The sequence below is a fragment of the Vombatus ursinus genome, unplaced genomic scaffold (genome assembly GCF_900497805.2).
Source record: "Vombatus ursinus unplaced genomic scaffold, bare-nosed wombat genome assembly UNPS02014794.1, whole genome shotgun sequence".
Lineage (NCBI taxonomy): Eukaryota > Metazoa > Chordata > Mammalia > Diprotodontia > Vombatidae > Vombatus > Vombatus ursinus.
The window spans coordinates 12755650-12783564 of NW_020954572.1; the positions used below are offsets into that span (position 1 = coordinate 12755650).

At 37.1% G+C, this 27915-nt stretch overlaps 1 protein-coding gene across 1 annotated transcript in view; it reads left to right on the forward strand.

Annotated features, from left to right (window-relative positions):
- NUBPL (nucleotide binding protein like) overlaps positions 1-27915 on the forward strand; it is a gene marked incomplete at its 5' end in the record, with an annotated part of 302534 nt that overhangs the window by 37059 nt on the left and 237560 nt on the right. The window contains 1 exon segment of the mRNA XM_027870181.1: positions 25069-25159. Coding sequence (XP_027725982.1) covers positions 25069-25159 — 91 coding nt within the window.

Sequence of the window (27915 nt, forward strand, 5' to 3'; positions counted from 1 at the left end):
AAGACAGAACAATAACTAACCCTTGTAAGACAGTGATCATTTATCGTATTTTAGAAAAAAGATCTACAGAAATGGGGATTATGCAGTCTCTACAACAGCATATTCCAGTGTTGAATCACTTTTATATATCAGAAGTTTCCTAACCCATCAGCTGATTTCCTTTAATTCTTTTATAGAGCTAGGAAATTTCAGGTTGGTGTCAGTATTCTCCTCAAAACAATTTTTCATACATGGAGACAGTTGTTAAATCAACCAATAGACTTCTGTTTTTCAGGATAAACAATTCCAACTCCTTTGATCCTACTTCCTAAGGTATTTTGTGTCCCTTCCAATTTTCCCACATCCTTCTAAAATCCAGAGACCGAAACTGGATAAGGATTAGGCGGCTGTCAGGTATTGGCTTTGTTTCTGACTCTTAAATATTAGGTTCCTTAACTTATTTCCAATGATTATATTAGTTTAATAATAGGTGGTAAAATGCCCAGAGGGTTGGGTTTAGTGACAGAGCATCTGAGTTAGAATCCTGGATCTACTATTTACTACCTACGTCACTTTTGGCAAGTCACTTAACTTCTCTGGATTTCAGATTTTTCATTTGTAAAATGGCAGTAGAAAGTGGACAAATAATATCCTCCCACTCTAAATCTATGACGCTGCCATTCAGTGCCTGGCCCACTATGATTCCTGTGGAATTTCTGAGACCAGTTAGGAATCATTTTGTTTAAAGCTTATTGTCAACTGATTATTTCTAACTGCCACTAGTCCGGTTCTTGCATTGTCTGTAGACTTCACCATAGTTTCGTCTTATCACAGATCTTCTTGGTATTAAATGCTAGGAATTTCCTGGTATTCAGTGACTCACCTTTTGCTTAAATTTCACTGACTTTCCCCTAATGAAATTAATAGCCCTTTAAAAATCATATTTCACCCTTCAAAATAGTTATACGATTACTCACTTTTTTAGTTTTATCTTTTGGTCTTAAAAAAAGACTGTACACAAGCAAACTGAAGGACTATAATGCCTTGTAGCATTAAGTTTTCCATGTGGTCCTCCATCTTACTTTATGTACTTGAAGGTGTTTCTTTATAACATACATTTTTTCATTTTTTTAAATAATTTTTTTCTCTATCCTATTAAACTATCAAATTGTTCACATAGAAATGAGGTATTATCTTTCATCTTTTGTAAGGTGATTTAAGTTTTTACGTTTATTCAACAATTCATTTTCTGTTCAAAACTGTTGAAGTCCCATCTGAAATCTGTGCTTCTTCACACATGTAATTTAGCAGTTTTTATTAAAGTTTTTTTTTTACTCAGACATCAAAATGTTTATAGTAGAGTAATCTCTTTATCAGTTGATTTCACTTACTTTATGCAGAAGTAACTGTCTTGCTCTTTTTAGTGCTGACTTACTCTGTTTATTCACTTTTTGTCCTCTGGCTCTAAAATCTTTAACACAGTCTTCCCACCCCTTTTGTGTCTTTGAACTATGTTTCTTTGTTCTTATATTTTCCAGTATTTAATAATAAAAGTTCACTCTGTCCTTTTAAACTATCAAACTGTTTATATATTAATAAATCAACAGATATTTATTAAGTGCCCACTATGTGTCTGGCACATACAATAGTGACATCATTCTGTATCATTCATAAGGTGATTTGAGTCTTTATTTTATATCACCTTTCATTTTCTGTCCAGAATTACTCAGACCTCATCTGAAAATTCTATTTCTTCATACTTTCATTAAAAGTAATTCTTATTGGGGCAGCTAGGTGGATAGAGCACCGGCCCTGGAGTTAGGAGGACCTGAGTTCAAATCCAGCCTCAGACCAAACACTTGACACTTACTAGCTGTGTGACCCTGGGCAAGTCACTTAACTCCAATTGCCTAAAAATTAAAAAAAAAAAGTGATTCTTATTAAAACAAACTCATCTTCTACTTCTTTTAGGCATCAAAATCTTAACAGCACCAATATCTTATATCCTGTAACAGTTGATATAATTTTTTTCTTTATGTAAAAAACCTTTTCTGTTCCTTTCACAACTAAATTGCTTTATTATCAACCCAGTAGCGTCTTCAAAAGACACATTATATCAGCATTAAATAATATTTTGGTTACTCGATAGAGATTAGAACTGAGTCAGGAGGACCCGGGCTTAAATTCAGTCTGACATATATTGCCTATGCACTATCCCATTTTGCTCTTGTAAGGTTGAACGCACTTTACCTTGGACTCTATATGTCTGTATGGGAGAATATGTCCCAGAATTTGGGGCGATGTTTTTGTACCAGCTGTTCTTACTATGCAATCTCAGTAAATACTCCTCTATAAATGCTAATTTATAAATATATATATATTTATAATTTATGTAAATGCTAATTAACTCTGAGTAATAGATAATCAGTGGAACTTGTGAGCAGCAGTACTAGAAAAATTCCTCAACTGATAACCCTGAGAGGAGTAGTCAGTCACCCTTTGGGTACCCAACCAGTACAGATGGTACATCAAGGTAGTGTGGTGGACAGAGCTCTGGACTTGGAGTCTTGGAGACTTAATGTTTGTTCTTGCCTCAGGCACTTAATAGCTTTAAAAGCTTTTTTAAAATTGCTTTAAAATTAACCTCTTAGCCTCAGTTTATTTATCAGTCAAATAAAGAGGTTGGACACAATGGCCTCGAGGGGCCCTTCTAGCTCTAAATCAATAAGATTTAAAGTATGGGATCCTAGGATTGTGACTGTGCTGGCCTAGTCATGTAATCTCTGTGAACCAGGCAACTCTCAGATCAATCAGTCAATCAATCAGCATTTTTAAGTACCTTCTGTGTGCTGGTATAATGCTGGAAGCAGAAGGATACAAATACAAAGAAATAATCTCTGCCCTTTAAATTTCAGAACACTTACCAATTTGCTGGGATAGAGAGTGTTTCCTTATCAGGAATTTCCTGCCCCACTGAAATCTCACAAACACTTATTGTTTATATATGGAGGCAGTATTGCCTAGTGGACAGAATGCTTGAATGGCTTTGGAGCCAAGAAGACCTTGTTTCTCTCAATGACTGGAATATACTCTTCCACTTCTGACCCCTAGAACCCCTTCTTTCATTCAAGATGAAGCTGATGTGCCACTTCCTACAGCTTGCCTTTCCTGCATCCTCTCTTTCCATATACTTATCTGTTAGCATATTATATTCTTCCAGTATCCTGTTTCTTGAAGGCAGGATTGTTTTTGTAGTCCTAATGACTAGCACACAGTAGCCTTTCAGGTAGTAGGCCCTTAATAAATGTTTGTTGGATTGGTGCTTACTACCTGTTTAAACTATGGGAAACTCATTAACCTTCGAGCCTTAATTTCCTCATTTGTAAAATGGAGTTTTAAATGTCTGCCAGATTATTATAAGACTAAAATGCAGTAATGGCCTTTGCAAACTTTAAAGCTTTATGTCAGTAATTGTGATGAAGATGATGATGAAGAATCTATACACCAATAGGGCCTTTTATTTGAATAGCTTAAGATACCAGATAGGGAAATTTATAATGTTAACATTAAAATTTCAGAGTTAAAATGAGCACTTGAGAGAAGATACAGGTTTTTTTTCTTTTAAGGGGTAGTAGGGGAATGTTAGGAAATCAGCATCTAAGGCTGGAGTGGAGAATCTTTGGCCTCCAGGACACATGTGGCCCTCTAGGTCCAAAATGCGGCCCTTTGACTGAATCCAAACTTCATAGAGCAAATCCCCTTAGTAAAAGGATTTGTTCTGTAAAACTTGGATTCAGTCGAAAAGCCTCACCCAAGAGCCTAGAGGTGGGTGGCCTGGAGGCCAAAGGTTCCCCACCCCCTGAATCTAAGGCTTATCTGTGAGTCAAAACCCAGTGCTTCCTGGCTATTATCTTTTTCTCCTCCCTTTCTTCCCCCTCCCCTAGAAAAGAAACCCCAATAAAAATAAAATACCACATACTCTTGCTTTAAGATGTTTTATTGATGAAGGAAAACAAAACAAAACAAAACTCTGTTTTGATCTAGATACTTTAATGCAGATGACTTTATTCACAATATGCTTTCTGACTACCAATTGGAAGCAGTGGCTGCAGTTTTGCTTTGGGTAGATTTAAACAAACCATTGGCCGGATGTTTCCTCCCCAGAGCTCCTCTGGCCCAGCTTTTTTTTTTTTTTTGTAAAGTGTAACTTGCTGCCAGTGATTCATTATCCCATTCTGTTTGTGGAAGCTGACAAATATGCTGAGGGTTAGGAAGGGAACTTTAGTTTTATATTTTGAACACTCATCCTTTTAGTTCTTTTGCATTTATATTATTTCATTGACAAGAGTATTGCCTACTCTTTTTGATTTAATTTCTCCCTACTTGTCTCTAATGAGAAAGTAGTAAAAACCTTTTTCAGAAAAAACATTAGTCTTTTCCTAAGCTTTCCCCCGCCCCAGGAAACTCTTCTTCTGGTCTCAGTGATAGAGGACAGCAGCTACTGGGCCTTTAATTGTTTTTTTTTTTCCTTTTAAAAAAATATTTATTTATTTATTTATTTATTTATTTTTAGTTTTCAACATTCACTTCTGAGTTCCAAATTTTCCCCTTCCCTCTCCTACCCCCCTCCCCAAGATGGCATGCAATCTGATATTGGGCCTTTAATTCTTAAAAGGGCAGTACTGAAGGGCCTATGCCCATACTTTTACTTGGAGAGGAAGGAGTGGGGAGCAGAGGGGGTGAGATTCCGATCCAGCTGCTTGGAGGCTGTGCTTTGGTTGGGTGGGAAGGGACTGTGCTGGGGGAGAGATGATCAAAGGCTCCAGACACACACTGAAATCATGTGATCGCTGCATTGCCTTGGTTTTGGGAGAGCTGCTCACGGAATTGTAAATGCATTTCCCTGCATTGCAGTTTAGTGAGGAAATTCCTGTTGAATTGGTGTTGGTTTTTTAATGCCTTTGCAGCATTGCTTTACCTTGATTTAGGAAAGGCTGTACTGTTTTGGTTTCTGGGACCTCCGAGTCACAGGTGGTTTTGCTTCTGCCAAGTGGTTGGTGTGTCAAATACTGAAAATTATTAATTATTTTGATTGTGGAAGACTCTATAGCTACCACTGTGATTTTTACTTAAAACAAGATTCATAGAAGGCTCTCTGATTTACTCCATTTTCAGGATTTTGTTTTCCCTCTGGTTAAGAGGCAGCAGGGTCCTTCTTACTCTCTCATCTTAGGTATTTTCACTGGCTCTGTGCAGAAAAACAAACAAACCAATATCATGAAGCTTCATTATTCCTTGTTATTAGGAATTCTGATCACCTAATTCAGGGGGAAAAAAAGGAATTTTTGTTTTTAAGCCTGTAGTCTTTTATTTTTATAAATTCTGTTAGACCTTATCTTGCTATTGGTATGTCTAGCACAGTGCTTTGCTCAAAGTAGTTGCCTGTTAAATGTTTGTTGAGTGGAATTTTAATTTTGCTATTGAGTTATTGATCCCTTTCCTATTGTTAATTGGTTTTAGTAATAAATGGCACGAGTAATACATGTTACTGTTCTATTCCCTGAACTAGATTTTCTTCTATCTAACATAATTGGGTCCAATCAGGACATGAAGTTTGGGTTTACCATCTGATATATGTTTGGGCAGTCAGGAGTGGGAAGAAGGTTCACTGGGAGACTTAGGATCATTTACTTGAGTTTAGGACATATGAAATCTTTCAGGCAGTATCTCATTTTGAACCCTACCCTAAGACCCTCAGGGAAATAGTAAAAGATAATTTATTAAATAGTATGGTCCCTTTATCCTGAAGCAATAAACACCCTCCCCTTAAGAGAAGATTTTGCTTCTCTTTCCTTGTAGAATAAGGCAAATAATATTGCAACTGCTTAAATAATAGAAACTTGACTCTCAGATTTATATTGATAGCTGATTCTTAGCCTCTAAGCCAGGGCTTCTTAACCTGAGGTACATGAACTTGTTAATTAAAAAAAAATAGATAATTTCAATATAATTGATTTCTTGTGTATTTTGGTGTATTTTATTTTAAGCATTTAAAAACTTTTTCTTTCTTAGAAAAAGGGGTCCATGACACAAATGGGGATAAGAAGCCCTGTTCTTATACATTTCACCATGTTTATTGAGGACATTCTAGCTGGCTATCCACCGACTAGTTTGGCAGAGTTTTTGTCTATACTGTATTTCCAAAGCTTGCTTCCTTCATCTCTCCCTCCTAATTGTTAATTCCATCCTACTAAGCCTCTGAACTCAGAAACTTTGCTCCAAGGCCTTAGGCAAATCATTTCCTCTCTTTGGGACCCATTTTTCTCATCTGAGACAGCAAGGTGGTGTAGTAGATAGAGCACTGGACTTGGGAGTCAGGAAGATCTGAGTTTAAATTCTGCATCAGACATTTATGATCTCGGGCAAGTCACTTAATCTCTCAGCCTCAGTTTGCTTCCATACACAAGGGAGTTAGTAGAGCATTTTTATTGGAAATCCTTTAAAAAGTGTAAAACATTGAAAATAGGCAGAAACCATAAGTAGACACAAAATATCAGAAAATAATGTGTTGTTATTGGTCCTGAAGAGGTCTAGAGGTTTGGGGGTGCTTGAACTGACCCCCCAAGATCATGGTGCCGGGTCTGCCTGAATGAATTCAACCCAAATCTTCTTCCAGCCAAAGAAAAAGTTTATTAAAGATAAATCACATATAGGCCAGGTGACGCCCATGAGGACGAGCGGGCATGAGAGTCTCAGCCTCTAGGCGTGAGAGGTTCTCAGCGTCTGAATAGGGGCTAGAGTGGATAAATCACATATAGGTCAGGTGATGCCCGTAAGGACGAGCGGGCATGAGATAGTCTCAGCCTTTTGGGTGTGAGATACTCAGCGTCTTAACAGAGACAAGATGGACCTTATATACAGAAAAACTGTGGGAGGGATCTAGGAGTGGCGAAATAGTTTGGGGTGACAAGAGGAAGGGCCTAAGGAGATCTGGATGGGAGTGGCTAGTAAGCTGGGGTGAGCAGAACTCCTGGGTCCTGGACTTCGTGGAGCCTAGCTGGGATTAAGGGTGGGAAATGGCCAGGGGCCATAGGGAGGTAAAACAATGGAGGGGACATTGGGTGTAGCCACAATGAAAGGACAGTTGACACTAAAGTAACTTTGGGTGGCCAGAGGAAGGGGAGGGGAGGTGGTTGGGAAAAAAAGAGTGTAGGTGAGAATTATGTTTGGAAGGTCTGAGAGATTGAACAGACAATGAGAATAGGTAATGAAGGGAACTGGAAGGGGGAAGTTTGCTTTCAAAGGGAGATAAAGGCAGTAGACAAACAGGAGCCAGGTTCTCTTTGGCTAGGGAGGAAAGGTGCATATCAAAGGTAAGGCTAAGGCTTTCAAAGAGAGATCTAAAAATTTAAGGGTTTTCAACAAAGGGGAGCCAAATTTCTTTTGCCAAAAAGGGGCAAAGGGAAAAGGGGCAAAGGTGTCGGCTTCTGAAACCGAATGAAACTGTCGTCAGTCCCAGGAATAGAATGATATTTCAGAAGTAACACTTGATAAGTAGAGGGGAATAAATAATGGACATGGAATCAGAGGAACTGACTTCAAGACCTAGAAACTGATTTCTAAGTCTTTTATTGCTCCTTGTCTATGGGCTGGCAGCCCTCACCTGCCATTGTTACATCTTTTAGATGTCTATTGTTTGTAAAATACTGTGCTAGTGGCTAGAGGAGATGCAAAGATAATTAAGACAGTCTCTAATCTCATAACTCTTACAGTCTAGCAGATTGCATATAATGTACGCTGTGCCTTTGGGAACCTTGAATAAAGGGATACTACCAAGTAAATGATAATCTTTTAAGCCTTGAGGTAGATCTTTAATAAATGTTTACTTACTAATCATTGGGTAGGACCACCCTAAGATATTGTTTTGATGGATTCTATTAGCTGCTGACACTGGATAAAAGGAACCCTTCACAGAGCTGTGCAATCTGCTCCAGTATGAATTTTGTTGGAAGAACAAAGCAGCACCAAAACTGTTGTTGGTTCATTTGAAATCTAACACAAAAAATGGGACTTGCAGGCACTCAAATTGAAGCTTTCATGCAGTAGGAATGAAACAGAGTAATCACCATGAATAACTCTGCTGCCTTTTTATAGCTTTCACAGAGTTTTATAAATGATAAGGAAACAAATCCAAAAAATCTAAATGATATCTTGGGCTCTGCTCTGTCTTATTTTATGCCATCTGCCAGTCTGGGAGTACAGCAGGAAAGTCAGGAAAAGAGAGCATAATGTTGCATATCAACATATCAGGTTAAGTTTATGCTGACATTAAGAATGACAATCAGAATTTACAGTTTTAAGTTTTGAGCTACACTCTGATAATTTTTTCTCACTTTTGTTTTTGGCGACTGTTTTAAATGATTACTCATTGCAGCTCCCTGAAATTAAACTTTAAAAAATGTAATTAGCCTTGCCTATTTAGAGTTGATAAGGCAGAAAATATTCACATTAATTGACTAGTTTAGCATTTAACTTCATATGTTTATTCACACTCCTTTACCTTGCTCATTTTCTCTGCAACATGTAAACTTGTCCATGCAGAAGTTCTCATCTGAAGGCATTTTGTTTATATCCTCTATTTGGATCAATGTTTATAAATCCTTACTGTTTCATTACTTGTCTGTGTGTGACTCAATTGTTATGGGTACTTCCTCCACTGGGTTGCTGCCCACTGCCCTCTATACTTTAGTAAATGGTCTCTGTAAATTGCTGTGGCCAAAAATATTCATCTGGTGGTAAACTTGTTCATGAGCCTTTCCAAATTTAGCTAGGAGGCTTTAATCCAATCCAATCTAACAGGTGTTTGTTAAGCATCTATAATATAGAAGGGACCCGAGGTACAAAGATAAAAAGAAAAACTATCCATATTCTGAAGAAGCTTGCCGGTCCTTGTATGGTGGAATCTATCACTAAGCCCATAATTAGAGACTTTCCATTTTGGTAGTATCTGCCAAGAATTTGCTCTTCATTAGCATAGCCTTCAATCAATCAATCAATAAGCTCTTATTTATTAAGCACTTACTATGTGCCAGGCAGTGTGCTAGATTTTTGAGAATATAAGTATAAAAAAAGAGACTATCCCTGATATTAAGGAACTTTTCTTTTATTAGGGGGGGATATAATGTGGGCATGGAGGCTGTGTGCAAAAAATATAAAGTGGGAGTGGGATGGGGATGCTAACAATGGAGGGAATCAGGAAAGGTCTCTTGAAGGTGTTACTTGAGGCAGAGTTGAGGAAGAAGAGCATTCCAGGCATGGGGGACAGCTTGTGTAAAGGGCCAAAGGCAAAAGATACAAGGTTATGCATGTCAAAGTATTATGAAAGGCTTTGAATGCCAAATTGGGTTGTTTTTTTTTTTAAGGTGCTAGTCATTGAAACTATCTGGTGGGGATACCTTTCATGTCTAAGTAGGACCAGATGACTGTTGGAATGCCTTTCAACCCAAATTCTGTGATTTTTGAGCAGGGGAATGGCATGGTTAGGCATCTGCTTTAGGAATATCATTTTGGCAGCTATGTGGAGGATATATAGGAATTGGGAGAGACTGGATGCTGTCTAATTAGGGAACTATTGCAATAATCTTGGTGATAAATGCTGAAGACCTGAACAAGGGTGGTTGAGGTAGGATTAAAAGGAAGAGGACATATGGGAGAGATGGAGAGGTGATGGAATCAGCAAGACAGGGCATCTGATTGGATGTGGAGGATGTCTAAGAATGAAGAATTGAGGGTGACTCCTAAATTTTGAACTTGGTTGACTGGGAGAGTGGTCATGTCCTTGATAGAAATTGGGAAATTAGGAAGAGGAGTGGGTTTAGAGGGAAAGATAATGAGTTTAGCTTGGAACTTGTTGAGTTTTAAGATGCTTGTGGGACATCCAGATGGAGATCTTAAGCAGGCGTTTGGAGATGAGACTCAGAGATTAGTATTGAATATGTAGATATTGGAGTCATCTTCATAGAGATGATTCATAGTTGAACTCATAGGAGCCGATAGAGTGAGAAGAGGTGAGATTCTAGAACAGATCCTTAGGGGTTTACCCACACAAAGGGGAATGTGTTGTGGATGATAATCTTGCATTTGGTTTTACAGCTAGGTAGAGAACAAGGACAGAAAAATTGTCAGGAAAACCAGGGAGGAGAGATTATCCAGGAGAGGATTATCAGCAGTATCAAATGCTGCAGAGAAGGAGGAGGGTTGAAAAAATAGATTATTAGTGATCTTGGAGAGAACAGTTTCTGTTGAGTAGCGGGCATAAAAGATTTCAAAGAGTTGAGAAGAGAGTAGGAGGTAAGACATGGCAAGAAGAGTAGACAGTTTTTAGGAACTTGGTAGTGAAAGGGAGGAGAGCTATAGCTTGAGGTGGGGGATGATAGGATTAAGTGAAGATTTAAAAAAAAATTAAAGAATAGAGGATCAGGGTATGTTTGTAGGTCATAGGGGAAGAGCCAGTGGATAAGGAAATTTGGGGAGAAATAGGGGATGATTAGGGTGGGAGGTGGTTCATGGGAGAGTCTGGAATAAAAGGCACTAGTGGGGAGGAGGTTGGTCTTGGCAGGAAAGGGCATCAAATCCTCCAAGCTTGTAACAAAGGAGAAGATGGGGTATAGAACTGAGGTGATTTCAAGTGTGGCACTCGAGAGGAGTAGGAGCTTAAGACATATGGTCTTAATTTTTTCAGTGAAATATGAGGTGAGACTCTGCAGAGGAGAGGAGGGAGGGGGTTGAGTAGGTGACTTGAAGGGGAAAGAAAAAGAAGGCTTAGAATAGCCATTGTAGGGAGTGTGATTAGGAGGCAATCAGGGAGGATTCCAGTTGAGTTTGGATAACATAAGTTTGTGGCAAAAACAGCATGATTGTGTGACTTATTCCAGCAGTATTGATCAGCATGTAAACAAGAGGGGGAATTGGATGGTGGGAGTAATCTAGGATTGGGGTCCTTTCCAGGCTATCATGGAGCATCAGAAAAGTACTTTCATGGATCTTTTAAAAGTAATGGAGCCAATTATGAAAACTAAAGCTGTTTACTTGTGACTTTTAGCCTGACTACATTTCAGACTTACAAAATTTGCTTAAATCTAAAAAGCCTATTTGATGCATCTGTGGTAATTATACTGTTCAAACAGCAGGGCCAATTATAGATACAAGTGGACTTAATATAGGTTTTAGTATTACTGTTATTGGGCTCTGACCTTTTTCAGTGACGTTCAAAATATAAGGAAGATATGGTGATTTTCTGTGTCCTTTGAGTCTAAATTAAGTTGCCTGAAGAATATTTTTAGAATGTTATGGGTTAAAGGGACCTCAGCTATCATCTTGTCCTTTGTTTCCCAGTCTTTGGGGCAAAGACCTTTGGAAGCTTTGTAATTGCTTCAGGATGTGAATCCAATTTTATGTCATGTCATTTTGACCTTTATGGCCAGGAAAATTTGCAACATTATTCCATATGATAAGTAGACAAACTAGCACAGGATCTGGTATATATACTAGGTGTTTAATAAATGCTTTCCTGTTCCATTTCAACTTTCTGCATATGAAATGAATGTCTTCCATTGCTATTTTTCAAATACATGTAGATGTTGTTGTGATTATTAGAATACAAATTCACCTAGATAAATTTCTGAATTTATAGTAGGTTTTTTTTGATCATCATGTACTTAACCAATGGATACAACATATGAGGATCTGAGAATTTTTTTTATTTTAAAAATAAGTTCTTGAAGACGTTGGCAACTACTGCTAGTTCAGCCTCACCTTTTTTCAGAAAAGGAAACTGAGGCTTTTAGAGGTAAAGTGACTTGTTTAAAATCCTGCAGCCAGTTAGTGGAAAATCAGTATTAGAACCTGAGTTTACTGAAACTGTTCCATCTACCACACCATTAAGCTTGTTTATATTTTTCAAACAAAAAATTAAAAAAATCATTTCCTGAAATAATTTATTGTAGTTTTTAATGATTAAACAGAAATCTCTACCAAATTATCTCATCATGACAAAGAATATAATTTGCATGCTTTATTTAATTCCATTGAATTTAATTATTTATGTATCTTGATTTCTCAGTATTTGACTTAGAAATAGAACATATTTTTTAGTTTCTTAGTATTTGTTGTTGTTGTTCAGTTTTTTCGGTTATATCCAACTCTTCCTGACCTCATTTGAGGGTTTTCTTGGCAAAGGTAATGGAGTGGTTTGCCATTTCCTTCTCCAGCTCAATTTATAAATGAGGAAACTGAGGCAACCAGGGTTAAATGCCTTGCCCAGGGTCCCACAGCTAGTAAGTATCTGAGGCCAGATTTGAACTCAGGAACCTGAGTCTTCCTGGCTGCAGGCCAAGTACTCTATCCCCTGTGTCACCTAGCTAGGGCCATATAAATCATTTAATAAGTATTTGTTGAATTGTCTTATTTCATTGTTAATAATAGTAAAAATAATTATTGTGATAGCTCAGCCATATAGAACACCTTACTGTTTACAAAGTACTTCCTTTATAGCAGCATAATACTTGAACTACCCCAAATTATGCAAATATTATTGTCACTGTTTTACAGATGGAGAAACTGAGACTCAGAGCACAGGTGGTTATTCATAATTACATAGCTAGTAAGTGTTGAGTCAGTACTTGAAGTTCTGTCTGACTCTAAACCAGTTTTCTTTCTGCTACAGCAAACTGCCTTAACTTTGTGAGCAGGAGTGTGTAATTATAAGGATATTTCTACTCTAGGAAATAATTTCTGTTGAAATAAAAAAAATCTTTTAGGGCTTAGATAATTGCCTTCATTAATTATAGGAAAATTTCTTTCCTTGTTTTTTCCTTTTATAAATGTATTGCTAAATTTTTTGACACAGCAGTTACTTCCTAACAAACATCTTTGCAAAATACATTCTCTGAGAAAATAGTTTGCTTATTGGACAATCTGTTAGTCAAGAAGATTTATTAAGTGCTTACTAGGTGCTAGGCACTGAGTTAAGTTCTGGGGATAACTCTAGGAAAATCACTTTGTCACTTGTATGGAGAGAGGATGGATTGGAATAGGGAGACACTTGAAGCAGGGAGACCAGGTAGAATTGTTACTATCACAGTAGTCCAGGTGAGAGGTGTTGAGAGCCTGAACTAGGATGTGGCTGGCTGTGTGGAGATAAGACACAGGATAAATGTTATGAAGGTAGAAATGACAAGATTTTTTTTTTCTTTGCTAGGCAGTCAGGGTTAAGTGACTTGCCCAAGGTCACACAGCTAGTTAAGTGTTAAGTATCTGAGGCTGGATTTGAATTTGGGTCCTCCTGATTCCATGCCCAGAGCTCTATCCACTGTGCCACCTAGCTGCCCCTAGAAATGACAAGACTTGACAACATACTGGATATGTGGAGAGAATGCAAGAGAGGAGTCAAGAATGACACCAAGGTTTCAAGCTGGGTGACTGGGAGGGTGGTAATAAGTAATAGGATAGTTGAGAAGAGGGGAATGTTTGGGGGAGAAGACCTTGAGTTCTGTTTTGGACATGTTGAATTTGAGATGCCTGTAAGGACATCCAATTCTGGATGTCTATGACTTGGTAACGTGGATGTGGAATTCAGGAGAGAGAATAAGGCTGAATATATAGACTTGGGAATTATTGAACACTTGGAAACTGATGAGATGGCCAAGTGGGAACATATAGAGAGCACTGAGGACCCTGGACAGAGCCTTAGTTAGTGGGAGTGATGTGGGTTATGATCCAGCAAAAGGGACTGAGAAGCAAAGTACGAGGAGGTAAGAGGAGAATCAAGTGAGAACAGTGTATGACAACACAAACGAGAGAGAGAATACAGAAAAAGAAGGTGGTCAACAATGGCAGATGTTGTGGTGATGTTAATTATTTTATTATCTGTTACTTAGAGAAAGGAGAGGTATTGTCCTGACCTTTGAGAATGCATTACTAACATTGACATTTTAATTGACTAGAGCTTTCTTCCTTGTTCTTGTTGATTTTGTTTATATTGTTTTAGTCCTTTATTCACAATTTTTAGATATTTTGGGGGCTCAATATAAGGAAGAGAGTTTTTAAAGCCATTTATTTTATAGTATGAGTCTTAAGGGTCGGAATCTTTTATGTTTTCTTTATGAAGTGTCTAACTGAATTGGCAAAGAAATGGAAGGCAGTTACAGGAAAGGATCATCGAGGAACTCTTAGTTCCTTGATTTTTTTTTTTTAATCTTGAAAGGTAATTCCTTTTTCAGGGTGTTTCCTACAGTAATATCCTAACTCTGAGGAACACATATAGGTGTGTCTGTTTCCTGGGGCAGCTAGGTGGCGCAGTGGATAGAGCACTGGTCCTGGAGTCAGGAGGACCTGAGTTCAAATCTGACCAGAGATACTTGACACTTACTAGCTGAGCAAGTCACTTAACCCCATTGCCTAACCCCCAAAACAACAACAACAACAACAACAACAACAACAAAAAACAAAACAAAACTATTTCCATGTCTCAAATTGGAACCTAGAATCACCTAGTTAGAACTAGAAGGGAGTAATTAAAGGTAATCTAGTACAACTCCTTTATTTTGCAGATGAGGAAACTGAATCTGAGAGAGGTCATAGAGGTAATAAAGTTCAAATCTGATTCTGTGACTCCTTTCAACTGTGTCATACTGCCTGTTGCAAATAGATAAGAGGGAGGATTTACTTTAACATTTCTAATTAAAAGACTGTTTGTTATTTGTACAAAAGGATTCACTTAAAGTTGCTTTAAATATAGCAAGCTCCCTTAATATTTATATATGTTTTTAGTAGCACAGTGGTTAACTACAGTGAAGTATAGGCAACTCAGTGGTGCGGTATTATATGTGTGTGTGTGTGTGTGTGTGTGTGTGTGTGTGTGTGTGTGTGTGTATATATACACATATATATGTATGTATGTATTTCCCCATATAGCCTTTTAGAGGGTCTGTCTAAAACACTGGAGGTCTTCTTTTAATTCTTTTTTTTTTTTAAACAAATATATGGTTCCATTTGTTGCATCTCATTTTCATTGTATGATTAGCTCACTTCATTTCTTGGTCCTACATGTCCTTGATAATGTCTTTTATACCACTTCTCTTGCAGAAGTCATATTTGGTAACATTGTATACAGTCTACTTATACCCAGTATATGCCTTTCCATCATCATTTGGGTTATTTGTAATTTTAATTTTTCTGAGATCATAGTGTTCCATAATCCATAACTATATAGAAGCCCTGAGAGAATATTGGTGTTAAGGAAGTGGGCTTTTGTGGCAGATAGTAGTTTGACGTCATTGAAAGCACTATGCAATTTCCCAAAAGCAATCCATTCTGCTCTCTTTCTCTCTTCAGGGCCTGCCAAAGATACACATATTGACGTTCTAATTTGATAGACTGCCTTACAGAGATCCACTGATATGCACACTCTTACTCCCTGGCTCTGATTCTTCTCATGCTCCTTTCAAGAATTCTCTTTTTCTGTTCAGAACCCATTGGTTGCTCAGAATTATATGACAGTTGCATAACTCACATCTGCCAAATTTTCATCTTCGTCATCATCAGAACTGGAAATGAACCTAGGGATTGAACCTAGGACCTTGTATGTTCTCAGTCTCAGGACTGAGTCCTCCAGCCTCTGCATAGCCTAATAACCATTCTCTCAATCAAGGTTTACTCTTGGTGTGACACCAGCCTACCAGAGATCAATACCCAGACTAATCAGTCACTTTTTGAATTAACAACTAGCATTCTCTCAGCTTCCATAGTCATACCTCTTTTTCATCACGTTGTCACTCCTATCACAACTTTGTGCTGCTATCTATTCTCCTTGATAATCTAGAATTAAGAAATCTTAAGAGTTGGAAGGTACCTCCTCAGAGGGACCTAGTCCAACTCATACTTTGCCAAAATTTTCTTCAATAACTTCTCCAACCATTGATTATCTGGCCTCTTACTTGAAAACATTTAGTGATACAAAGTTCACTTACCTTCAGAGGTAGCTCATTTCCCTTTTGGACATCTATAATTGTTACTACATTTTCCATTATATTGGACGTAATTCTGTTCTGTAAATTCCACCCACAGCTCCTAGTTGTTTCCTCTAAGTCAAGCAGTCCACATTTAATTCTTCTTCCACCTGATGGCCTTCAAATACTTGAAGACTGCCCTCATTCTCCAGTTTCTTTCCTTCCTTCTCTCCCATCTTCTATATGATAAAAACATCATTGTCTCTTTCAAGTAATCCTTGTGAGACATGTTCAACAGTCCTTTTACAATCATTGTCTTGGATATCCTCTTTATAATGTCCTCCCCCATCTTGTCTACATCTTTACTAAAATGTGGTGCCCAGGATAGAATATTGTACTTTAGAAGTGGTGTGGCTAGGGCATAGTAGATTGGAACCATGATCTGCTTTATTTTGGACACTATGCCTCTCTGACTGAATTATAAAATAGCATTAGATTATTTTTTTTTTGGCTGCTATGTTATACTGTTGACTATTATGGAATTTGCAATCTGCCCAAACACCTGGGGCAGAAATTATCATCTGGCCATACTTCTCATGTCCTCTACTTGTGAAGTGGAGTTTTTGAACCCAATTACCCAATTGAATGTAAGTTCCTTGAGGACAGAGACTATTTCATTTTTTAAATGAAAATTTCAGGTAGGTAGCACAGTGGCTAGAGCACTGGGCCTGGAGTCAGAGAGACTTGAGTTCAGATGTGGCCTCCGACATTTATTAGTTATATGACCCTGGGCAAGTCACTTAGTCTCTGCCTCAGTTTTCTCAACTGTGAAATGGGGATAATAATAACACTCACCTCCCAAAGTTGTTGTGAGAATCAGATTAGATATATGTACAGTGCTTTGTGAATTTCAAAGTGCTATATAAATACTAGCTATTATTATTGTTTTTATTATTGCTATTTCTTTGTGTCCCTACAACTTAGCACAGTCCCTGGTATATAGTAGACATTTAGTCAATATTTGTTGATTGATTGATAACTTCCTGTCCCTAACATTATAGGATTCTTTAAAATCTTTGACTTCTCCTTAAGCTTCAAACTTTGAACGTCTCTGATTCATTGATGTGGGGAAACTCCTACTACTGATGCAGACCAGTCCTCTTTCATGCTTTACCAGATACTCTTCATGGGTTGGTGTAACCAAGAACATTCATGTGTATGATCAAACTTTTGGTTATGAATTTTCTGTACTTACCCAGCACTTTTCCCCAGTGGAGTATAAAATCCTTGAAGAGAAGGGGCTATTTTGCTTTTTGTCTGTATATCCCCAATGCCCATTATGGTACCTTATACATAGGAGGTACTTAATAAATAGTTTTTTAAATTGAATTTATATTTATCCCTATTAAATTTCATTTTGTTTATTTTGATCTCTCTAGGTCTGTTGAAGGGGCAGCTAGGTGGCACAGTGGATAGAGTGTTGGGCCTGGAGTCAGGAAGACTCATTTTCTTGAGTTCAAATCTGACCTCAGATACTTACTAGCTGTGTGACCCTGGGCAAGTCACTTAACTCTGTTTGCCTCAGTTTCTCATCCTTAAAATGAGCTGGAGAAGGAAACCACTTCAGCATCTTTGCCAGGAAAATCCCAAGTGGGATCACGAAGAGTCAGACATAGCTATAATGCCTGAACAGCAGTCTGCTGAAATCTTTTTAGATCTTTACAATGTCATACATTGTATTAGCTATCCTTCCCAGTTTAGTGTTATCCTCAGATATGGTAAGTATGCCTTTTGTGCCATCATCCAAGTAATTGAGAAAAACATTCTGAACAGTCCAGAGCCAAGGACAGATTTCTCAGGTGCTTCCCTAGAGACCTAACTTCCAACTTGACATTGAGCATTAATGACTACTCTTTGGGTCTGGATCCTCAACCAGTTCCAAATCTACCTAACTATACTAGTACCCTTTCTTCATATGGACCATAAGAAACTGTAAAATATTTTGCTAAAATCTAATTGTCTAAAATATTCCCCTGATTTACCAGTCAAGTTATCCTATCCCCCTTAAAAAGGTACAAAGTTATTCTAACCTGTTCATAATGAAGCCGTATTGGCTTCTGGTGAACATTGCTTGTCTACCTGAGTACCTAAATATTCTTTAATCTGTTCTGTTATTTTGGCAAGAACTAAAGCAATGCTAAGTGGTCTATATACAGAGTTTACAGACCCTTTCCTGTTTTTGAAAAATTGGGCATTTATCTTTCTCCAGCCTGTGGCAATGCTTCCTTTCCCTTGTATTTTTCTTTCAGAGATCACCCAAGTCACCTAAGATACTTTTCTGGGCCAGTTGACTAGAATACGTACATCAAGGTTAGCCTTCCTTGATCCTTTTGCTTGATAATGACCTCCCCTTTTATACACTACATGAAACTTTGCTTTGTAACTCTAAGTCACTTATCATACATTACATATTGCTACTATCTGTGTTGATCCTTTTCCCTAACTGTATTACACTTGAACTTCCTCAGGCGCAGAGCCCTTGTCTTCCCTGACCTTTTTATCTTTCCCACCTTCTGTATCCCGCACACAGTAGATGTTGAGTAAAAAAATCTTTTTTGCACCCATTTTTGTTTACTTCATTGAATATCAAAGGATATTGCCTTAGTTTGGAGGATCTTTCAAATTCTTCAAAGAATTTTTGTGCTTTTTTCATTTTTTTTTTTTGCAGTGTTGTATAAGTTACAATTAACTTTGTGTTGGCCTCTTTGCTTCCATTTATTGTGAGCTCTCCAGGGCTTTATGACTAAGTATCCTATAAAGCCATGTTTTCATGTGCCTGTAGGGTGAAACCAACACTGTCTGCTCTTTTAATGTGTTTTGCTTTACTTGATAGCATGGAGGATGTCAGTGTAATTGTGGTTCACTTCCTTCAGTAGTGTGTTAATTGTTTTGTTGTACTATTAAGAAAGCGTATCAACAGCTAAATTAATGTTTATAAATGGTTGGAAAAACAACATGATTCTTAGCATCCTCTGCCCCCCCCCCCCCACTTTTTTCCATTCTGCCACCATCACTTTGGAAGCAGGAGACTAAAGATCATTTTTTTTTTTCTGTATCATAAATTGCTGTGGCACAATAATTCATTACCTTTTAGCCAACCTTCAGATCAAGAGTCTTGCAGCGTTTAGTTAGGCTGTTTCTTGGACAGTAGCTCTGGCCTGTCATCAGGCCTATGCTTAAAGCCTTAGTAGAATCTGCTGGAGCTTGTGTATGCAAGACCACTTCTATGCCGCAGTGTATAATCAGAATATGATTTTATTGTGTGATCATATAAGATGGCTGGTTCCAAAGGTCTTGCTAACTACTTTACAAGGGAAAGATTTTTGAAATAATGTTCTGTCGCATTCTTTTGTCTTGCTAGGCAGTAGAGCAGGGGTTCTTAACCTGAGGTTTATGGAAAGATTTCACAAGGTCTCTACGTGGATAGAAAAAAAATATATAATTATTTCAGTATTATTGGTTTCCTTTGTAATCTTATGTATTGTATTGTATCTGTTTTAACATGATTCTAAGGGCCCATAAGTTTTTCCAGATTGTCCAAAGGGTCCATGTCACAAAAAAGGTTAAGAAAGTCTGATGTGTACTTAACAGAAACAATCCAAAATTAAGGACCCTGCTTTTTTAGTCTTCAGAATAAAAACGGGATATACTGTTGCCTTTAAACCTCAATAAGGAGCTTGCCATGAAGGCTTCTTGGAAATATGTTCTCATATAATCTTTCAGCTAAATGATATATGTATGTTATGTCTTCCATTTCTTTTTTCTTTTCTTTGCTTCTTGATTTTTGCTTAACATTTAGAGGTTGGAGGAAGTCTGAACTCTTGCCACTTTTTGACTTTGGAGTAGTTGATAATCTATGGAGTGACATATTTTTTAGTGTCCCAACTAGATACATTTTTGGAAACCATTACCAAAAAAAAAAAAAAATTAGGTCAGTACCACGGCCAACTCAGTCTTATGATCCAGCCAGCCTAGTATTTTGTTTCTAACAATGGCACCAAAAAAACATTTTTAAACATACATCTGTCTCCTTCTATAAGAGACTTTTTTTCAAATGACCATGTACATACTATGTAAAAATTATGCAAAATTAAGTCTACTGTCTCCTGGAGTTTAAAGTAAAAATAAAATAGACCAAAGATAAATGCCTTTGTTGGCATTTAAAGCTCTTTGTAACCTGGTCCCATCTGCCTTACCTTTCTGGTCTTCTTACACTTCACTCTTCTCTGTGTGCTCTTCATTCCAGCAATACTGACCTACTTGCAGTTTCTTGAACATAGTATTTCATCTCCCGTTTTCTGTACTTGGTATGTTCTACCTCTTCACCTCTACCTTTTAGTTCTCCTGATTTCACCTACTCTAGGAGGTCTTTCTTAGTTCCCCTTACTACTCATGCCTTCTCCTGTCTGAGTGCTTTCCATCTACTCTTTCTGTGTATCTTCTAACCACCTAGTTGTTTGCATGTAGTCTGCCCCACTAGAATGGAAGCTCTTTGAGGGCAGAGACTGTATGTTTACCTTTCTTTGTTTCTCCTAGGCCAGGCCTCAAGGCCACATGTGGCCTATAGGTCCTCAGGTGAGGTCTTTTGACTGAGTCCAAATTTTACAGGACAAATCCTTTTATTAAGAGGATTTGTTCTGTGAAGTTTGGATTCAGTCAAAGGGCCACCTAGAGGGCCGCATGTGGCCTTGACGCCACAGGTTCCCCACCTCTGTAGGGCTTGGCTTAGTGCCTGGCATGTAGAAAAGGAGTGGGAGGATAACAGGGAATAATGAAAAAGATGAGGAGGCTGAAGGGCAGGTAGGATTCTCTGAAAAAAGAGCAGAGAAAGTTAATAAATTTTTGTTAACTTGATTTTATTGTGTGATATGCCAACTCTTTTATTTAGAACTATTCTACCTTCAGAATTTATACCTCTGAAATTTTCCCTTCTGCGAAGCCTGCCCCCTTCTCCAAGTGGTGAGTTTTTCCTGGGGCCTCTGCTTGGTGGAGAGGTCTAAGCCAGCCTTCATTCCCTTTCCATTGTTCCTGACTTCCAGACTTAAAAACTATGCTTCACCTTCATGCCCTTTCTTCCCCCTTTCAGTTCCCTTTTGTGTGTTGTCTTTTCCCCTTAGAATGTAAGCTTCATGAGGGCAGGTACTGTTTTCCTTTTTGCTTGTAATTCCAGAGTTTAGCCCAGCTCATGGTAAATGCCTAATAAAGTCTTGCCTGCCTTCCTTCCTTCCTTCCTTCCTTCCTTCCTTCCTTGCTTCCTTCCTTTTTAGGACCTCTTGCCCATTCACCTATATCCCATTCCTTTGATTCAATTCAGCAAGCCTTTATTAAGTACTTACTGAGTGCATGACACTATGCTGGGTAGTAGGGATATAAAAAAAAAAATTAAACAATGCCTGCCTAAATTTAAGGGACTGTTGGAATTTATTCTTTGCTTTTGACCCCTTCCTGTTATCATTTTTGGTTCATTAGCTCTGTCTTTTTGGCTTGCTTCTTTACTTTGCCCGGACTCCATGATTAATTGTTTCTATGATGCTCTCATTAGTACTCTGGAATCCCCTTTCTCTCTTACCCTTCTGCCTTTTTAGTCTTTAACTTTGGGTAACTCCTATTCTTTTAAACTTTTGCTTCTGGACTGCTAAGCATTGCTGGAGAAAATCATGAAAACATGCAGCCTGAGATTGAGTACAAGTTTATGTTGTTTAATCTCAGGTAAGTCCTTATTACTGCTTGACAGTCCTTTTATTCATCTCACATCAACTTCTTGTTAAATTCCCTATAGCACTTTTTCCACTCCCACCTTGGTCTAAGGAGATGTTCTTACCACCTATTTTATTGGAAAAATTACCATCCATTGTGAGCCCCCTCTCCATATGTCAAAACTTATTTATACCTTTACAATTTTTTCTTCCCATTTTCTCCTCTGGGAACTTGCTCTAACAATCGCTTTTCTTCCCTCTTATTTTTACAGTCTCTTCCTCATGACTAAAACCTTTCCTTTTATCAACAGACATGTCAGGTGTCTTCTGTCCTAAATAAGCTTTCCACAGACCCCACTATATCCCCTTTTCTCACGGTCCCATGAATTATACTTCTTTCTTTCCCCTGATATACTTTTCTAAAGAGTAGTCTACACTCATTGCCTTTGTTTTCTCACAACTCACTCACTCACTCCACCCTTGCAAACTGACCTATTTCACATTCAGCATTTGACTAAAACTGCTTTCTCAAAGTTTATCAGTGCCCTCTTAGTCACCAAATTGAGAGACTTTTCCCCATTTTCATCCTTTACCTCTGTGTAGCATTTGACACTTGAATATCCTCAAATTTTTTTTTTCTACCTTTGACTCCTATGGTGTGGAATTGGTCTTATTCTCCATACCTCTCTGGCTATGCCTTTTTTGACTCTTCCTCCTGCTTTCTAAATGTGGGTATTCTCAAAGGTTATATCACTATTTCTTTTCTGAATTCTTTCCCTCTGAGATCAAATATACTGTCAGAACTTCATCTATCATCCCCAAACAGATGATTGTCAAATTCATATCTCCTAACCTGGCATTTCTTCTAGATTCCAAACTAGCATTTCCAGCTAACTGGCTATTGGATGTCTTCACTTGGACGACCTTCACTTCAACATTTCCCAAAGTGAACTCCTTATACTTTCCCTAAAACCTCCTTTTCCTTCTGACTAACCTGTTTCTGTTAATGGTGTCGTCATCATCCTCTGTGTCACTTAGGTTCAAACTCTGAGACATTTTTGATTCCTCTTTCCTTCCACATCTAGTTGGTGCCCAAGTATGGTTTATTTTTTAACCTCTGCAATATTTCCCTAACCCATCCTTTGCTCTCCACTTTCAACACTGTCCCTCGTACGGCCTTTATTTTGACCGCCAATATAACCCCTTAGTTTGTTTCCTTATCTCCAAAGTCTTAACGCTTTACACTGCTGCCAGATCAGTCTTCTTTATGCACACGTAGGCTCACATTACTCCGTCGCTCAGTGGCCTTCATTGATTCTCCACTGCCTACTAAATAAAGTCCACACATTTTAGTCTAGAATTTTCTTCCGTAGTCTGATTCCGATTAAACATTCCATTCCGATTCCTTCTTTTCTATCTTTTATTTCTGCCAAATGGAACTTCCCATTTCCAGGTCCCATCTTAAGCTTTCCCTCCTCTGTGCCTTTATTTATGCTGCTTCCTCCTCTTGGAATACCTCCTCCCCCTCCTCCTCCTCCGGCTCTGTTCATTAAGGCCCAATACAGTTGTCACTTCCTTCATGAAGCCATCTTTAGTTTCCCTATTTTTCCCTCTTCCGAAGTTTCCTCATATTTTGTACTTTTGTGTTCTCATCATTCTGACTTCTAGTTATTCCTCAACCCTGACAGTTTGTATCTGGCTTCTGTGTATTTGTACAAAATATATCATCATCCGTACTTTTAGACAGACGTCTTCTCTGTACTTCTGCCTCTTAGAATCCTTAACATCTTTTAAAGCTCATAACAGGAACCACATCTGTGAAGTCTTTCCTAAACTCCCTAGTTATTAATATTTTCACTATCATCAGATTACCTCATATTTACTTATCTATTTTTGGGGGGAGGGTTAAGTGACTTGCCCAGGGTCACACAACTAGTAAGTGTCAAGTATCTGAGGTCATATTTGAATTCAGGTCCTCCTAACCCCAAGGCTGGAGCTCTATCCACTGGGCCACCTACCTGCCCCATACTTATCTATTGATGTATCCTGTGGTGGAAAGTAAGCTCCTTGAGGGTAGAAAATACTTCATTTTTTGTCTTTGTGTTCACAGAGTTCAGTACAGTGGCTTTCACCGGTAGATGCTTGATAAATGTTTGTTGATTCAAATATTTCATAGTATATATTTTGTGCATATTTATTCTTTTTTTTACTAGATTAAAATAAAAAAAATTTGAGGGTAATTTACTCTTGTATTCATGGTCAATGATTTGTTTGTAGTACATTCTCAGTAAATTTTGGCCTAATAGTCATATTGAAAGGTATATTTATATTTTATACAATACCCTTACTCTAAATACATCAGCTTTTTTCTCATTTACTGTCAAAGTATTCTGTAAATTGAGAAGAGATGGTTATCTTCTACTGTGCAGGGGTGGGACCAAAGGGTCCTCACTCTTGGTAGGGCCAAGAGTAGGCATCAATAAATATTCAGTAAATTAGGTTTTAGAAAAGAGAAAATAGCCTCAGGAAAGTTAGTGACTTTTTGTAGGTCAAGTATTGAGTAAGAAGCAATGCCAAGAATAGAAATGAGATCTTTTGACTTAGCTGTTTCAGTGTACAGTATGCTATAGGAAATGAATTTGTTGATAAATTTAGTAGACAAATCAAGTGGCTATTTTCATTTTTATCTTATATTTTTGTTGTTGCATATAAACTTGCAACAACTTTTCTAGAAACCAAATCTGTCCACAGAGTAGTTTAAAAAGTAGCTTTGTGTTTGGAAAAGAAGTAGGTCAGGTGAAAAATGAAAAATGGTTAGTAGCAGCGTTTTTGTATCACTGTTTTGCAATTCTTAGTTTACAATGTAAATTTTGTAATACTTTTATTTTTAAATTTTTAGTTCATTAGAAATGTTTTCTAATTAAATAGTTCATGCTAATTCTCCTTATAGCTTTGTTGTTATTATACATTGTAAATTATAGACATTTAACTTTGTGTATTTGTAGTTTAGTCTTCAAAGAGTCAGGTTCACAAGGAACAGACCATCTTCTATTTTGGATCATATATGGAAAAAAGATAAACTGTAATGGGAAAACAGTGAGTAATGTGTTGGCAGTTCCCTAGAAGGAACAACAACAACAAAAAATTCTTTGTAAAAGCATTTATATTAGTTCTTCTGTAATACTCTATTTTTTTTGAAAGGTTGGAACATGAGCATTCATTTAAATTTTATACCTTTCCTTTTGTGTTGTCAGGTTTAAAATGTACTCATCTTATTTTTTATTTACATTATGAAATTTTTAATAGGGAATTTTTTTCTATTTCAGTCAAAGGCCATTGGTTTGCTGGATGTGGATGTGTATGGCCCTTCAATTCCAAAGATGATGAATCTTCGAGGAAATCCAGAATTATCGGAGAGTAAGTAAAGATAGGACAGAGCTAAGGATCATTCAGATAACAAGTACTTAATGTGCTTTGTGAGGGAGAAAGAAAACTGATTTTTTTGTATGATAGTTTTGTCCTTTATATTTTAAGGCATTTCTCAAAAGTTTTTTTTTTGGTAATAATAGTATTTATTTCTTTGTATTCCTATTGAACTTTTAATACTTTACTCATTACATCTTCTTGAGAAGCTTTCCAATGTAAAGCATAATGAAGAAAGAAAATTTGTGATTTAGAAATAAGAAATTTGAAAAATGGGTGATTTTTTTCTGAATTAAATTTAACACAGACAGTTTTTATTAGAAATTGAATTCTTTACACATAAAAACTGATTGAAAATTAAATTGGATCATGTATTTGTGTACATATTTGTTTTGAATTGAGCTTTTTATTTTTATGGGGCTAAGGAATGAATTGGTTTGAAGAGACAACTTTCCAATTTTCACTATCTCTATAGGCAGTAGTCTTATTACTGTTGTCCCAGAAGAAGAATGAGTTTATCACTGATGTATTTTAATATCTGTTTTAAAAACATATTTAAAGAAAATATGTTGTGAGCTTAGTTGTTGGGGATGATTATTAATATTTAGTCTGAAAAATTGTTTATAAGACTTTAGGGATTCTCTTAAGTATCATGAAGGGAAATTGAAGATCTTGTGTTATTAAAACTGACCCTAGTGACCTTATAATGTAAGCAGGCACTTTTTTTCTGTTTGCTTGCTTGAAGAAGAGAAAGATGGTATAACTTAAACAGTCAACTTATTCTAGGTTCTTTGTTCTTTGTCCTCTTAGTAGAATGCATACTTGGTTTGTGAATGTGTGACATGAGCCAAGATGTCAAACTTCCACAAAGGAGGAATAATGAATTTGCATACTTTAAATGATAGACTCATTATGTCTGCTTCTTGATTAAAGTAATGTGAAAATCTGGTGCACGCAGCACATGAGTGATGGCAGAATGGAGCCCTTGGTGTCAGTTTCTTCATAAATCGTTCTGTTCAGTCTATGCCAACATAAATACTTGAAGTGAACTTTAATTTCTTTCTCCTTGTTTTACTGAAGCTGTAATCTTACATCTGATGTTTGCAAATTGGCTGCCATTAAAGAGACTTTGTTGTGAAGGGAAAGGAAAAGGTCCTGGAAATCTTAGTCTGAATAAAGTACTTTTAGTGCTGAAGCATTAAAAAACTGACCTTGCTTGGACTCACCAAGGAAGAAAATAAGATGATTAATGCATGCTGAATAAAGAATGCGTGTTAGAAAAAAAGAAAAAAAAACATATATTTATCCCCCAAAATTAGAAACCTGGAAATTTTACACTAATTGGTATCACAGACATCACACTATTTTCGTCTCTTCTGATTGACCCAGGCATCGTCTCTTTATTACCAAAACACACACAGACATAATAAATTATATTTTAACAGTGCAGAGACACTGTGGAGCATGATGTTAAAGGAATGGTCAACTCTAAGTCAGAATGGAAGGTTTGGGGAAGATGTAGACAATGAACTGGGCACTAGTTCTGTATTTTATATCATCCTTTAGCTAAGCTTGATACCTTAAAAGGTAGAACAGTAGACTTTATAATCTGCCTTTCCCTTGATTAATTAATTGTGATTCTGAATATTATGCTAATGTCAATTTGCTGACATTTACTTCCGATTCATTTTGATTTATTATTTATTAAGCTCTTCAGGTTTGGTGGATTCAGATTTTTCCTTCAATATCTTTTTTTTTCTTCATTTCATGTTAACTTTGACTGTCTTTGAAATACCACATCTTTCTTATTTAAATGGCACATTAACCTTGCTCAGCTATAGATTAGTTGATTGCCTCGGTTTTGAAGAATTCTGTTCATGCTTGGTGATGTTGTCCATCTTATTATGCAGAAGGGTAGAAAATGGGGGAATAAGCCAGTGCCTAGGAAGTATATTATGCAAAATCCCAACAACAGGTTGACATTTTAATGGTAGCAAATGACCAACTATATTGTGAAGAGCCCTTCTGAACCTAATGGAATTTAAAATAGAGTCTGTTTAACTTGTGTAATGGTAAAACTCACGCCTTTTTAGTGCAAATGATATAGGTTAAATGTTTTTCTCTTCACTTAGCAAATACTGTATATTCAAATTTCAGATTGTAGCCTAAAGAACTTATGAAATATAAGAACTAAAGAGCAAAAGGTCCTGAAACCAAAACGGAGACTAGGATATTGTGAAATTGAACACAGAATTGTCTCGACTATGGTGATAATATCATTACATTTAGCTAATCTAATGTGTGTATTTTGGGTGGGGGGGCAGTGGAACGCTGTGTCATGTAGATTTTATTAGGCTTTCTAAAAGTGTTTATTTGTTGAAGTATGTGTTATCCTTCACAGCACTGAAGTGATTGGACAGCTCTACAGTATTTACAAATTTTATTACTACTTACTACTGCTGCTTAAGGATGTGTCTTGATATAATTACTTAGTAAAGTAGAAAATTTCAAAAGATGAGAGAAGCTACTAAAATTTAAACATTTGGTACTTTTATTGATGACAGTGCCAACATACAGTCATATCCTCCATGGTTGTTCTGGCCAAAAATTAATTTTTATTGTCTTTTGCTTTTACATCCCTTAAATTTCCTAGTATATGTCATCTACATTTTCTAACATATCCCTCAAACTTTCCCCACTGCCCCAAGAGAGCCATCTCTTACAATGAATAAAAAAGAATAAATAAAACA